Here is a 15,140-nt window from a genome sequence, read left to right as displayed (position 1 = left end):
ACCAGCTGCGTGTTCATTCATTTTAATAAGTCCCAAACATAATATAGTATATACAAAATCACCACGAACTTGTGAATTAGAAAAGAAAAAGCCTGCGAAACTGTATAAAAATATATGTATATATAATATAAATATTCTACTACCTTAAACTTGACACATGGAGGTGCCTGATAATACTATACATAGAACATCTTCTTTCCGCCATCTTGAGCTGGAGTTTCACATTTGACAGATTTTGTTTATCAGTTGATTTGTATGTGGGTGCGAATGTGCTTTATACATTATCATGCCATAAGGGAATGTTCATGAGGTCGGCCAGTCTACATCTTAACTTAGGGCCAATGATCGGGCAAACGCTCATTCATCGGCTGATCGTATCGTTTATTCAGCAAGAAATATTATCGTTGTCGGCAGCACATCTCCCTATGTAAACAGGGAGATGTGCTGCTGACATGATAGAAATGTATGGGGACGAGCGATCGGAGTAATGATCGCTTGCCCCCATACATAACCAAGCATTGCTCCTTATTAAAGGAGCGAACAAACATTGATCAACGAGCTGCCTTGTTGATCGGCGCTCGTTTCCACAGCTCGTATCGGGCCTTGTAATAGGACATTTAGTGACTGTTGATAACAGGAGTGTAAGTCCACTAAGTAATGTCTTGATTGGATAAATTGTAGCTTCCATTGTAATATACTATATGAGCAGAACACAGAATCATCCTTGGACTGGGAAACAAACTATTGACAGTATCAGAACACCACAAGATCCCAGCGTTGAGTGAGCCTGTCCTCTGCGGTCTCCCACACTACAACATGGTCTGAGTCATAGCTGTGACCTCCTGTAAGTATAGATAGAAATTGTCAGCAAGTGATTACTCAGCTACTTATAGAGAACTCAAGATGCTTATTACAACCTAAGGCTATGTTCACACGCAGAAACAAAAACGGCTATAAAATACAGAGCTGTTTTCAAGGGAAAACAGCCTCTGATTTTCAGCCGGTTTTTAAGCATCAAACGTTTTTGATGCTTTTTTGGAGCTCTTTTTCTATTGAAACAATGAAAAATGGCTCCAAAAAGGGCTCAAGAAGTGACATGCATTTCTTTTTATGGGGCGTTTTTTACGCAATGTTTTTTTCAAAAGGCTGTGTAAAAAAAGCCCCACGTCAGAATGAAACGCCATTTTTCCCATTGAAATCAAAATGCAGATCTTTGGAGGCGTTAAGCTTCTATTTTTTCAGCCATTTTTCGGGGTGTTTACGGCCCGAAAAACGGCTGAAAATAAGCCATGTGAACATACCCAAATACTTTTACTTTCAATTAACCTCCTCTAGAGGATCACAGCATACGCAGGTGATGTTTATATTTTTTCAAGGATTATCACAGTAAGGCCTTATTCACACGAACGTGTATTACGTTTGATTTTCACGCGCGTCGCACGGACCTATGTTAGTGAATGGGGCCGTTCAGACAGTCCGTGATTTTCACGCAGCGTGTGTCCGCTGCGTAAAACTCACGACATGTCCTATACTTGGCCATTTTTCACGCATCACGCACCCATTGAAGTCAATAGGTGCGTGAAAATCACGCACGGCACATGGAAGCACCTCCGTGTGACGTGCGTGATTCGCGCAACAGTAGATAAAGAAATGAAGGAAAAAATAAAAGCACTTCCGTCATTTATTTTTCTAAACTTCAAAACCGCGTGTCATAAGCATGGCATATGCGTGAAAATCACGCACCCACGTAGCACATATTGATGACACACGCAACTGCAACGCACAAAAAACGCAGCGTTTTTTTGCGTGCGCAAAACGTACACGTTCGTGTGAATAAGGCCTAAAGGTGCCTTTACACGGCCGACTTGGACCGTGTAAATGAGCACCGATCAATGAGACAGCTCGTTGATCGGCGCTCGTTTGCTACCTTTCACAAGTAGCCACGTTTGGGGACGAGAGCTCGTTACTCTGATCGCTCGTCCTCATACATTTCTATCATGTCGGCAGCGCGTGAGATTTACTGCCGACAACGATAATATTTTGGGTATTTAAAACGATACAATCAGCCGATGAACGAGCGTTTTCTCGTTCACCAGTTGATCATTGTCCTGTTTACACAGAGCAATTATCGGGAACGAGCGTTCTGTGAATGCTCGTTTGCCCGATAACTGCCCGGTGTAAAAGGGCCTTAAAATGTTGCTGCTAACAACCAAACACAACCGGGCAGATTTACTACCGCTTCGATCTAGAGATTGGTGAAAAATTAACCACATTTTTAAGCAAATTGGCGCAGTTTTGATGTTTGGATGTTATTGGACATTTGTGGCATATACTGTGGATATGCCATAAATGTCTTAGATGGGAAAACCCCTTTAAGACATTTCTAAGTAAATCTTCAATTTAGGATAAGGACACACACAGCGTAAACGCTGCAGATTTTCCGTAACGGATTTCATTGCGGAAAATCAGCAGTGTATTACAGCAGCAGCAGAGTTGATGAGAACAAATCTTATCCACCCACTAAGGAAAAAAAACGCTGACAAACCGTTTATAAATTGACCTGCGTTGCGTTTTTTTTCTTTTCTTGCGATTTCTGCAGCGAAAAAACTGCGATTTTGCCACAAAAAAAGAAAATACCTTTTGTTTTGAATCAAAATTAATAAAAAGATGAATACTTTACCCCTTGGGCGTTGTTATAGCGACACGTTCCTCTGTTCTTCATCCAGGCCGACCTCCTGGTATGACGTTTCTTCCTATGTGACTGCTGCAATCAAAGGCTGCGGTCACATGGACTGTAGCATCATTCCAGGACGTCGGGCTGCACCGAGAACAGAGGGACGCGTCACTATGACAACGCCTGGGTGGTATTAACTTTTTTTCTAGCACTGTTTACGCAGCGGAGATTCCGCTTGAAAATCTGCACCACACTTTGAAAATGTGGAATTTCCTGCAAGTTCCATGATCGATACGCTGTGTACTTTTACGCAGCTTATCCGCCCCACGTGTCCTTACCCTTAGTGAACAATTTGGAAATAAAAATATATTTTAGCAGTATAATTCCAGATCAGCGTGTTACCACCTATCCTGTGGTTAGGAGATAATTTTTAATCTTGAGACAACCCCTTTAATATTAAAGAGGCGTTACATAAGCGCTGCTCATCTCTTTCTGCAGAAATTGCTTTTGGAGGGAGTCCCTTTCTACTGTACCAGCCAGCCAATGATTGACTGATATGTACTTCTCTTAATAAAAAACAACCAGGTAGTTTAAAAGCTGCAATGTGTGTTATACAGTTCTGTACCCCTGCTGCTGCAGAACATCATATTACACTCATCAGATGGATGAGGACACTTCGGATCAATCAACGGTGGCTAAAAAGCTACCCCCTTACTATTCAGAAAGAGGTTCTTCAGCAGCTGGGGTCTGTAATAAAATGAATAATGTACCCTCTACTACAAATGATTAAGAATATTAGGAGCCATCTTGGAGTTCCTTGACCACCCCGCAGCCGCATGCTTTTATACGGTCAATAAACTCCTCAGTGACTTCTGATGTTTTTAGCATTCACAGAAGGGAATAGATTATCCCATATACACTGTGTGCACAATTATAAGGGCGGGTTCACACATGGCGGAATTGCACTTAAATTCCGCTGCGGACACTCCGCAGCGTTAATCCGCAGCGGAGCCGTTTCTACATTGACTTTCACTTTAATTTAGCAGTGTTCGTTTACACGATGCGTACAATTCCGCTGCGGAGCATAGGCTGCGGAGCGGAATTTGGTGTCCGCAGCATGCTCTGTCTGTTGCGGAGCAGTGGCGGACTCATGGCGGAATTTCTCCATTGACTTCAATGGAGATTCAAAGTTCCGCAATGAAGTCCGCAGCTGTCATGCACATGTCATGTGTGCTGCGGATGCGTCTTGCTTTTTTTACTTGACATTTCTTCATTCTGGCTGGACCTATGTATTTCTAGGTCTACAGCCAGACTGAGGAAGTCAATGGGGCTCCCGTAATGACGGGAGCGTTGCTAGGAGACGTCAGTAAATAGTCACTGTCCAGGGTGCTGAAAGAGTTAAGCGATCGGCAGTAACTGTTTCTGCACCCGGGACAGTGACTACCGATCCCAATATACATGTATCTGTAAAAAAAAATGAAGTTCGTACTTACCGAGAACTCCCTGTTTCTGTCTCCAGTCCGGCCTCCCAGGATGACGTTTCAGTGTAAGTGACGGCTGCAGCCAATCACAGGCCAAGCACAGGCTGCAGCGGTCACATGGACTGGCGCGTCATCCAGGGAGGTCGGGCTGGATGCCGAAGGAGGGACGCGTCATAAAGACAACGGGCGGTAAGTATGAATTTCTTTTACTTTCACTAGGGAAAGTGCTGTCCCTTCTCTCTATCCTGCACTGATAGGGAGAAGGGAAGCACTTTTCCCGCAGTCCGCAGCAGCTAGTCCGCATCAATTTTCTGCACATTTTGTGCAGATCCGCAGCCGTAATCCGCAACCCGGATTAGGTGCGGCATTGATGCGGACAGTTGCGGAGGAATTCCGCCATGTGTGGTCATGCCCTTAGGCAAGTTGTATTTTTGAGGATTCATTTTATTATTGAACAATTACAGTTCTGTCGGACAGTCCAAAATGTTAATAAACCTCAAACCTGAATATTTCAGAAAGTAAAAGTGAGGTTTTAGCTTTCTTAGGAGAATATCTATATTTGCATAACTATTGGGCAACTATTAGTGTGCAGAATTATTATGTAACTAAATGAAAAAGGAAAATGTTCCCATCTCGCTTGTTTATTTTCATCTGTTAGGGCTCATTCAGACGAGCGTGTGGCACGTCCACGTGACGGCCGTTAAAACAACGGCCGTCACACCAACTCATGTCTTTCAATTGGGCCGTTCACACGAACTTGTTTCAACGGAGGGTGTGAAGGGTCCGTGACAAAATAGGACATGTCCTATTTTTTTGCGCTTCACGCATCCCTCCGTAAACTCTAGTATATGACGCGTTCAGCACGAGTGTACCTCGGACGTGAAAAAAGATAGTTTTTCACGTCCGAGGTTTGCTTAACCCCTTAATGACCAGCCTATTTTAGACCTTAATGACAAGGCCATTTTTTAAGTTTTTCCATCGTCGCATTCCAAGAGCTATAACGTTTTTATTTTTGCGTCGACACAGCTGTATAAGGTCTTGTTTTTTGCGGGACAAGTTGTACTTTTCAGTAGCACCATTTTGGGGGACATATTATTTATTGATTAACTTTTATTAACTTTTATTTGGGGGGAAATAGAAAAAAAACTGAAATTTCGCCACACTTTTTCGCATCTTAAATCTACGCCGTTTACCGTGTGATATGAATAACACAATAACTTTATTCAGCGGGTTGTTACGATTGCAACGATACCAAATTTGTATAGTTTTTGTATGTTTTACTACTTTTACACAGTAAAAACACTTTTTTTTCAAAATTATTTGTTTTTGTGTCTCCATATTTGAAGAGCCGTAACGTTTTTATTTTTTTGCCGATGCGGTTGTATGAGGGCTTTTTTTTTGCAGGACGACTTGTAGTTTTTATTGGTACCATTTTGGAGTAGATGCGACTTTTTGATCACTTTTTATCACATTTTTTTAAAGTTAGTATTCACAGAAAACAGCAATTTTTCCATAGTTTTTTATTAACTTTTTTACGGCGTTCACCGTGCGGGTTAAATAATGTAATAGATATATAGTCGGGGTCGTTACGGACGCGGCGATACCAAATATGTGTAACTTTTTAACTTTATTTTGTTTTTTTAATAGTAAAGAATTTTGTGAGGGGAAAAGCTGGGTTTTTCATTTTTTTTCAATATTTTTTTTAATTAACTTTATTAAACTTTTTTTTCACTTTTTTACTAGTCCCATTAGGGGACTATAATATGCGATTCTGCGATCGCATTTATAATACACTGCAATACTTTTGTATTGCAGTGTATTACTGCCTGTCTGTTTAACACGGACAGGCATCTGCTAGGTCATGCCTGCGGCATGATCTAGCAGGCATTCACTCCAGGCAGACCTGGGGGCCTTTATTAGACCCCCGGCTGCCATTGGAGACACAGACACTCAGCGATCGTATCGCCGGGTGTCGGTGGGGGAGAGAGGGAGCTCCCTCCCTCTCTCCAAAACCACTCAGATGCGGTGCTCGCTATTGCGCACCGCATCTGAGGGGTTAAACGGGTGAGATCGATACTAATATCGATCTCACCCGTCAGAGCAGGGACGCTCCCAGCCCTCAGCTGCCTCTAGCAGCTGAGAGCAGGGAGATTTGACAGCTCCCTGCTCTGTAAACTTATTCCGATGCCGCAACGTAAAAAGTCTATGGCATCGGAATAAGGCCCGTTAGTGACCGACGATGGGCCGGTCACTAACGGGTTAAAGCTTAGCCTTAAAGTGAGAGTAGTAAACAACACAAAATTTACAAAAAAAATCAGTGACCATTATAGCCACTCTTCTTTTCAATAACAGTCATAAGCCTTCCATACATGGAGTCTGTCAGTTTCTTAATCTGTTGACGATCAACTTTTTATGCAGCAGAAACCACCGCCTCCCGGACACTGTTCAGAGAGGTGTACTGTTTTCCTTCACCGTAAATCTGCCGTTTAACAAGGGCCCACAAGTTCTCAATAGGGTTTAGGTCAGGTGAGGAAGGGGGCCGTGAAATTATTCTTTAATCTTTAATGCCTTTACTGGCTAGCCATGCAGTGGAGTACTTTGATGCATGCGATGCAGCATTGTCCTGCATAAAAATCATGGTTTTCTTGAAAGATGCCGACTTTTTTCTCTACCACTGCTTGATGAAAGTTTCTTCTAAAAACTGGCAGTAGGCTTGGGAGTTGATTTTTAGTCCATCTTCAACACGGAAAACAAGCTGCCTAATAATTCTGCACACCTTGATATAAGGTTTTGATCTCCTTAGGCCACACCCTCCCCCATTACACAAATACACATCACCTGATATGCTTCATCCAATAAGCAGTCACGTTTATACAGCTTGGAGTTGGAAAATATGCATAAAAATGATGATATGGTCAAAATACTCACTTGCCTAATAATTGTGCACACAGTGTATAATATTATATCAGAGTATTTCATCACAAATTAGAGACCTCTCACAAATCAACCTACTAATCCATTATAGTTAAGTATAGCACTTTGGTATCTGGATTTCTGAAAAGCAGCTCTGGCTTATAAGATTTGTTTTATGCTACACTATTTCTGATATGGATTGTTTTTAGTTATTACATTAACAGAAGATTATTGCTGTAAAATCAATTCAATGATATCTATTCTAATATGTAGCTCCAAATTGCACCTACATTTTAAAGAAAACCTTTCTTACTGCATTTATTCCTTACCTTTCATATCCAGACACAAGCCTTCAAACAAGCAACTCATTATAAGACCAGAGTCCTCAAGTGACCAAGTTTGAATTGGCTTACGCCCCTCCGACCACATGACCACTTTTGTCCCTGAAGCAGTCATGCCAACCACCTGTAGGCTCATTTGAGGAGTCATCTATGAAGAGGCACAGAAGACATATGGTCAGTGTTATAGATAAACACAAAGAAACCAGTTTTTACTAAAGATAAGAAACGGCATGGTGCAGTATTTTGTCCGGCAAAAGGACAGAAACCCGACGGAACCCATTAATCATGAGTTCCGTCGGGCAACAGATCCGGCGTTTCCAGTATTCTCGTTGTTCTGCTCCCATGACGGAGCAGAACAATGGAACCCGGAATGCAGAAGTGAACACATATTCAGATAAAGCTCTAGCAGAAGTCCGCAGGAACCTAGGTTCTAGTCCTATTTAAGCCCCAAGACCTTTGCCCTTTGAGATCATTATGGAACCACCATGAAAAGGGTGACCCCAGGCCAGAACGCTGCCCTGTGTCTCTAAATAAAAACGGTTTGCTAATGGCTCCTACACGTATCACCAGCCCAGTCCTGCTGGCTCATCAGAGAAGAGAGCACCACTATGTTATTCAATGAAGGTTAAAACTGCAGTGGGTCCCATTTATTGCTATCCAAAGGGCCCCAATACAGTGCCAGTCACTTTCCTCTTCCATTGCTCTCTTACTCCAGTATGAGGAAGTTACATGTGAGCGGATCAAATATGCTATTTCACACTATTATTTGTAATTGCCATATTTTATTAACCTATTAGACGTACTTTTTAGTCTTCCTAAAAAGTCCCCGTGTCTTATAATCCACAGACAAGGGGCCCAGCAGCTCCAGATCCCCAGACTACTTCTTTAATGATCGTCCAGAGTGCTCATAAAGTTCATAGCTACAGTCCTCTTTCTCCCTGCCTGTCACTGATCCATAAGATCAATGCAGGGCAGCAGCTTCCTGTCATAGGGAGAACTCTGCAGCTGTACACAGCCCCTCAGTCCTCTCCGTGCACATGACACAACACATTGCTGGAGCCCCCCCGATTTACACAAAGTCAGTAGGGAATAATGTATTAACCCTCTTAATGTACCCTAGACCACCACGTATGAACCCTACTTCTACCTTAGACCACTAGGAAATAAAATATTAACCTTTCTTCTACCTTATACCACCAGGGAGTAAAATATGAGCCCCCTATTCTATCCTAGACCGCCATAGTTAGTAACATTACCTTCTTCACTTCCTTAGTGGTGGAAGTGAAAGTTTTAATTAGTATGAAATATATTTTTTGTTGTCTAAACCTTAGTGCATCTTACAGTCTTGGGCGCCTTATAGTCTGAAAAATGTGGTATATTTACAAAGGAGGCCAAGGTCTATCATGGTTTAGGGATGGTGTATAACACGAAAACGTGTTCTAGCGCAGTAAAGGGGTTATTTTATACCTGTTTCCAGTGGTAACTCACCCCTCCAGGCTCTTCAGCTTCCTCTTACTGCTCTAAACTGACCATAGAGCTCAATGCAGAGCCGGGGATAGAGATAACCATGCATCTGTGAGTTAACATGAACATAGTTGTCCTTATCATTGGGCAGAGCAGTTTATGAACACTTTGCTCGATCGAAGCCTAGCACCGCCAGGTCCACTGGACGCAAGGCATTTATAGTTGTGCACGCAGGTCAATAAAGTCTTTAGCACATTATTGAGCCAATAGTAACTGGTTAACCTCTGTGTAGCTCAAGAACATTGAAACAATAGGAATGCAAAATCTCTCTAAGACAAAAAAGGACATTCATGTAAGCATGTTTTTCACTGACCTGATTCTTGATGCGCCCTTCCTCATAATACCAAAGATCACAGCTTCCATCTTTTTGCTCAGTGACTTGGACACGTGCAGCTTTCATGTTATCAGCTGGCTCTGGAACGCATAAGAATAGGCCTATAGCCCGATTCCGAAGTCGGAAATATACCCTCCTCTAAAATGAAAAAAAAATAAAAGATCAGGGTTCCAAGTAGAGATTGATACTGCTTCATTTACAACCCCAGAACGGATGCAATGAAATGTGCAGACTTAACGGATGATTCAGCATACTGTACACTAGACTACATCTGTACGGTTTTAATGAAGTAGATACGTTATAAAATGTCAATAATACAACTATTTTTATATGCTCCCACAAAGTGGACACATACAAGTGCGTCATCAGGAAATTTGGGCCTGATTACAGCTTATTGTATTTGCAGTGATCTCACCTGTCTAATAGGACAGAGCGATCCGATCCGCTGAATTCCACTGTACAGCAACCAGTTAGTGATTTGCGTCTGTTCTAGGATCCACTGTCTGCCGCGAAAATCACTGTGCTCATACAGCACCCATCTGCATTAGAGAAGCAAACCGCATCAGACAACAGAATTGACAGCACATTGTAAGAAAGGCGACTAGTGATAAGATATGAAGCCGTTTTATTGTTTGTGAAAAGGAATATAGGAAATAAGATGACATAGTGTCATACGAATTAACAATTACTCACATTCCACTTGCCACTTTAACAGACAGCACATGGTTGTTGTAGCCTTCACCTTGCAGACTCCGAACTGCACCAGTGAATTCTAGCTCCTTGCCTTCAAATCTCTCTAAGCCATGAAGTGATATAGAGGGAATAGAAAAATACTGCAATAGAAACAGACGGAATATGTATCATTATTAATAAAGCGTTCACTCATAGTGCAGTAGTGTTCAAAAGAATAGCAGTCCCAACATCACTCACCTGATATATCAATGTTTTTGGTAGAAGTGATATTTCTACATAGCAAATAATTTACTTATAAGGCTGGGTTCACACAAGCACATTAACGTCCGTAATGGACGGAACGTATTTCGGCCGCAAGTCCCGGACTGAACACACTGCAGGGAGCCCGGCTCCTAGCATCATAGTTATGTACGATGCTAGGAGTCCCTGCCTCTCCGTGGAACTACTGTCCCGTACTGAAAACATGATTACAGTACGGGACAGTTGTCCCGCAGCGAGGCAGGGACTCCTAGCATCGTACATAACTATGATGCTAGGAGCCCGGCTCCCTGCACTGTGTTCGGTCTGGGACTTGCGGCCGAAATACGTTCCGTCTATTACGGACGTAACATGGTCGTGTGAACCCAGCCTAAGTGTAGTAGAAAAAAAACACACCCAACAATTAGGACATGCATGCCGCTCATTCTGGGGAATTGAATCATTAAGTGAAAGGGTCTTGTTCAAAATAATATCAGTGAGGGGTTAAATTGGTGACGTCATTCATTCTGTGGAATAACAGGTGTAAATTTTGGCCCTTATTTAAGGTAGGAGGGCGGCAAATGTTACACATGTTGATTATATTCCTTCTGAAATACTGGGAAAAATGGGTCGTTCCAGACATTGCTCTGATGAAAAACGTACTGTAAATAAAAAGTTGATTGGAGAGGGAAAAACATATAGAGAAGTGCAGTAAATTATAGGCTGCTCAGCTAAAATGATCTCAAATGCCTTGAAGTGGCAACCAAAACCTGAACGACGCGTAAGGAAGCGGGGAACTACTGTTCGAATGGATTGAAGAATTGCCAAAATTGCAAAGGCTCAGCCAATGATGGCCTCCAGAAAGATCAAAGAAGATCTGAAATTACCAGTGAGTACTGGTACAATCAAAAGACGATTAAGTGAAACCAAGTTACCCGCAAGCACTCCCCGCAAAGTTCCGTTGTTGAAAAAAAGATGTCCTGAATGGGTTAAAATTTGCCAAGGAACACATTGACTGGCCCAAAGAGAAATGGCGCAACATTTTGTGGACTGATGAAAGCAAAATATATTTTTTGGGGGCTAGTGGCCGCAGACAGTATGTCAGACTAACCCTGATCACTGAATTCAAGCCACTGTGAAGACAGTAAAGCATGGTGGTGCAAAAGTCATGATATGGGGATGTTTCTCATGGTGTTGGGTCTATATATCACATACAAGGGATCATGGATCAGTTTGAATATATCTTGAGGAGATCATGTTGCCCTATGCCGAAGAAGAAATGCCCTTGAAATGGTAGTTTCAACACGACAATGACCCAAAACACAACAGTAGGTGAACATCTTGGTTACGTACATACAGACACAATGGAGTGGCCTGCAATCCCCTGACCTCAATCCCATAGAGAACTTGTGGGGTGCCAATGAATGCAGAAGGACTGTGGAATGTTGTCTAATCTTTCTGGACTGGAATATCTGGTCAGAGGTGCTAGAAGTTGGTCGACTCCATGCACCACAGATGTCAAGCAGTTCTCAGAAGCAACGGTTATGTCACAAGATATTAAATCAGTAAAGTGAAATCTGAAGCATTTTTTCCAGTTTATACATTACATTTTTGCGTTTTTTTAAGGAAAATACTGGCACTGCTGTTTTTTTGATCAGCCTAATATTCCTTTTTCTTTACTTTCTGTAAAGGATTACATCACAAATTGGATAAATGTTGTTATTGTTTTGATTTGGAATTGAATGTGTAGTATTTCCAGTGCATTTGCATTTAGGCAAATGAAAGTTATAATTTTTAAACTCACTGTTTTTTTCTTTTAACACTACTGTATACATGAAAACTTAAAGGACAGTTCTGCTATTGACACCTAAATTATGGAGTCAGGATACATTAACCCCTTTCCGCCCAATCACGTACAGTTACGTCGTCAGCGCTAATGTGTTAGTGCCTTCTCACGTAACTGTACGTGATGGTGATGGATCGGGCTCAGAGGCTGAGCCAGCTCCATCACCAGCGGGTGTCAGCTGTATATTACAGCTGACATCCCGCTGTAACAGCCAGGACCGGAGCTAGGCTCCGATCCTGCCAATTAACACCTTAAATGCAGTGATTGCAAAAAAAATTATATTTAGCTGGTCATTAAGGCCTTTTTCAGGACTAGTCGTTAAAGAGGCCCTGTCACCAGTTCATAAGTGCCATATCTTCTACCTAATCTAATAGGCGCTGTAATGTAGATAACAACAGTGGTTTTTATCTTGAAAAACAATCATTTTTGAGCAAGTTATGAACAATTTTAGATTTATGCTAATTAGTTCTTAAGGACCAAGTGGGCGTTTTTCTACTTTTTACCAAGTGGGCGTTGTAAAGAGAAGTGTATGACGCTGACCAATCAGCGTCATACACTTCTCTTCATTCATGTCCAGCTTGTTTCACTGCAAAGCGTGATCTCGCGAGATCACGCTGTGACGGGACTTCCACCCACAGGTTCTTCATCGGAGCCGTGGAAGACTCAACAGACATCGCCTCCAGCCGCTGCAGATTCGGATAAACATCCTGGCACGGCTGGAGGCGATGTCTGTTGACTCTTCCATCGCTCCGGTGAAGGACCTGTGGGAGGAAGTCCCATCACAAAAAATTACATTAATCAGACAACCCCTCTAATTTTGTAGGTCTTTTTTTTAAGGAAAATGATCAGAAACCCATTAAAGAGGCTCTATCACCAGTTTATAAGTGCCATAAGTGATCTCGCGAGATCACAGTGTGCAGTGAAACAAGCTGGGCTGAAATGAAGAGAATTGTATGACGCTGATTGGTCAGCGTCATACACTTCTCTTTACAACGCCCACTTGGTAAAATGTTAAAAAAACGCCCAGTTGGACATTAAGAACTAATTAGCATAAATCTAAAATTGTTCATAACTTGCATAAAAATGATCGTTTTTCAAAATAAAAACCACTGTTGTTATCTACATTACAGCGGCGCCTATCAGATTATGTAGGAGATAGAGCATTTATAACCTGGTGACAGAGCCTCTTTAAGGAGTTTCTGATCATTTTCCCTAAAAAAAAGAAAAAGACCTACAAAATTAAAGGGGTTGTCTGGTTTCAGCAACTTAATGTAATTTTTTGTATACTTAAAAGCTATCTAGTTTTCCAATATATATTTTATACTAACCCTTTAACCTTTAACATATGTGACAAACACCAAGGGGAAGTAGGAAGCAGGCTCACGGGCTGAGCGTGCTCCATTCTCAGCAGGTGAGAGTTTTATGTTACAGCCAATACCTCACAGTAACGAGTGGGATCGGAGATAACTTCCATCACGCCTGTTTAACCACTTAGAAGACGTGGTCAATTGCGACCGCGGCATCTAAGCCATTAGAAAGAGGGGGTGGCCCCCCTCCGACAGTCCATCGCCCCCCACGATCTCAGGGTGTGGATGGTTGTCATGGCAACATCGTGCTCCTGTTAAGCTCTGCCAGAGGCCAGTTCAAGTCCCCCATGGGAATTTATGTAAAAAAAACTGTTAAATAAAGAAAATATTAAAAGTTTAAAAACATTTTTTCCCCTAAAGTAATGTAAAAAAATTAAAATAACATAATTGTCGCTCCGTGTCTGTAGAAGTCTGAAATATTCTAATACAATGCGGTTTAACACGTACGGGGAACACCGTAAAAAAACACCAGAATTGCTGTTTTTTAGTCACATCAGCTCCTCAAAAAATGAAATAAAAACTGATCAAAACGTTGCATATACCCCAAGATGATACGAATACTAGTGCAAAACTACGGCTTGCCACGCAAAAAACAAGTTCTCACACCGCTCAATAGACAGAAAAAAAAACATTTTTTAATTTGTTTTTTCTTTGTAAAAGTAGTAAAATATAACAAAAAACTATATAAATTTGGTATCGCTGTAATCCCATCGACCTGTAGAATAAAAGTTTTTACCCCACGGTGAGCACTGTAAAAACTAAACCCAAAAAACTATTGCAGAATTGCTTTTTTTTCCAGTTTCCAAGTACACTATATGGTACATTAAATGTTAGCGTGAAAAACTACATCTTATCCCACAAAAATTGAATTGAATAAAAATCTCAGCACTTTCTACATTGTTTTTTGGGTTTCGTTTTTATGGAGTTCACCCTGCAGTAGAATGACATGTTAACTTTATAGTGCGGGTTAATACGATTACGGCGATACCAAATTTATATAGTTATTTTTATGTTTTAGCTGTAGTTTTTATTGATACCATTTTGGGGTACATACGACTTTAGGATCACTTTTTTCCCATTTTTTTTTTGTTGTGAGAAACGAAGTGACCAACAAACAGCAATTCTTGCTTTTTTATTTTATTTTTCACAATGTTCACCGTGAGGGTTAAATAATGTTATATTGTTATAGTTCTGACTTTGCGATACCAATTATGTTTTTTGTTTTTTTACATTACTTTTGGAGGGAAATCGGAAAAGTGTTTTTTTTAACTATGTATTTTTACTTTTAGTCCCCCTAGGGGACTTGAACCTTGTATTGCAGTATATTGTGTTTTTACACCAGCCTCTGGAAGGGTTTAATAAGAGCACAAAGCTGGAAAACCTGGTGAAGACCAGCTGACACACGCAGCATATGGAGCGGGCTCAGCCCATGAGCTTGCTCCATACCACCCTCCCCCCATGACGCAGATACACTATGCGTGGTCATAAATGGGAATTCCTCACAGGTTTCATGATCTCTGCTTGTTGCTATTCAGTTGGAAAATGTATTGTTTACTTTCAGAGGATAAAATTCTGCCCATGGTCATGTGATGGCCCAACTATTGTCTTCGCTCTGCCCTTCCACAGAGCCCCTGCCAGTTTGAGTGTCACACCTCCCCCTCACCTATTTCGTGCCCCCTCTTAGTAATGAATGGCGGGGTGCCAGACTCCTTGACTGTATGGGGTTCAGA

The 15,140-nt window shown here is 41.6% G+C and overlaps 1 protein-coding gene across 1 annotated transcript in view; it reads right to left on the bottom strand.

The window, feature by feature from the left end:
- Window positions 1-6: 6 nt before the first annotated feature.
- The window catches only part of CRYBG2 (crystallin beta-gamma domain containing 2), a 232,685-nt gene continuing 217,551 nt past the window's right edge, over window positions 7-15,140 (bottom strand). The window contains exons 18-22 of the mRNA XM_075853457.1: window positions 9,961-10,100; window positions 9,683-9,806; window positions 9,247-9,405; window positions 7,398-7,557; window positions 7-842 (exon numbers count right to left, since the gene is read on the bottom strand). Coding sequence (XP_075709572.1) covers window positions 754-842; window positions 7,398-7,557; window positions 9,247-9,405; window positions 9,683-9,806; window positions 9,961-10,100 — 672 coding nt within the window. The 3' untranslated portion in view covers window positions 7-753. The remainder of the gene's footprint in view (window positions 843-7,397; window positions 7,558-9,246; window positions 9,406-9,682; window positions 9,807-9,960; window positions 10,101-15,140) is intronic.

Source organism: Rhinoderma darwinii, chromosome 2 (assembly GCF_050947455.1).
Source record: "Rhinoderma darwinii isolate aRhiDar2 chromosome 2, aRhiDar2.hap1, whole genome shotgun sequence".
Classification (NCBI taxonomy): Eukaryota; Metazoa; Chordata; class Amphibia; order Anura; family Rhinodermatidae; genus Rhinoderma; species Rhinoderma darwinii.
The sequence above is the reverse complement of the archived record's forward strand: the minus strand, read 5'-3'. Positions and strand labels throughout refer to the sequence as shown.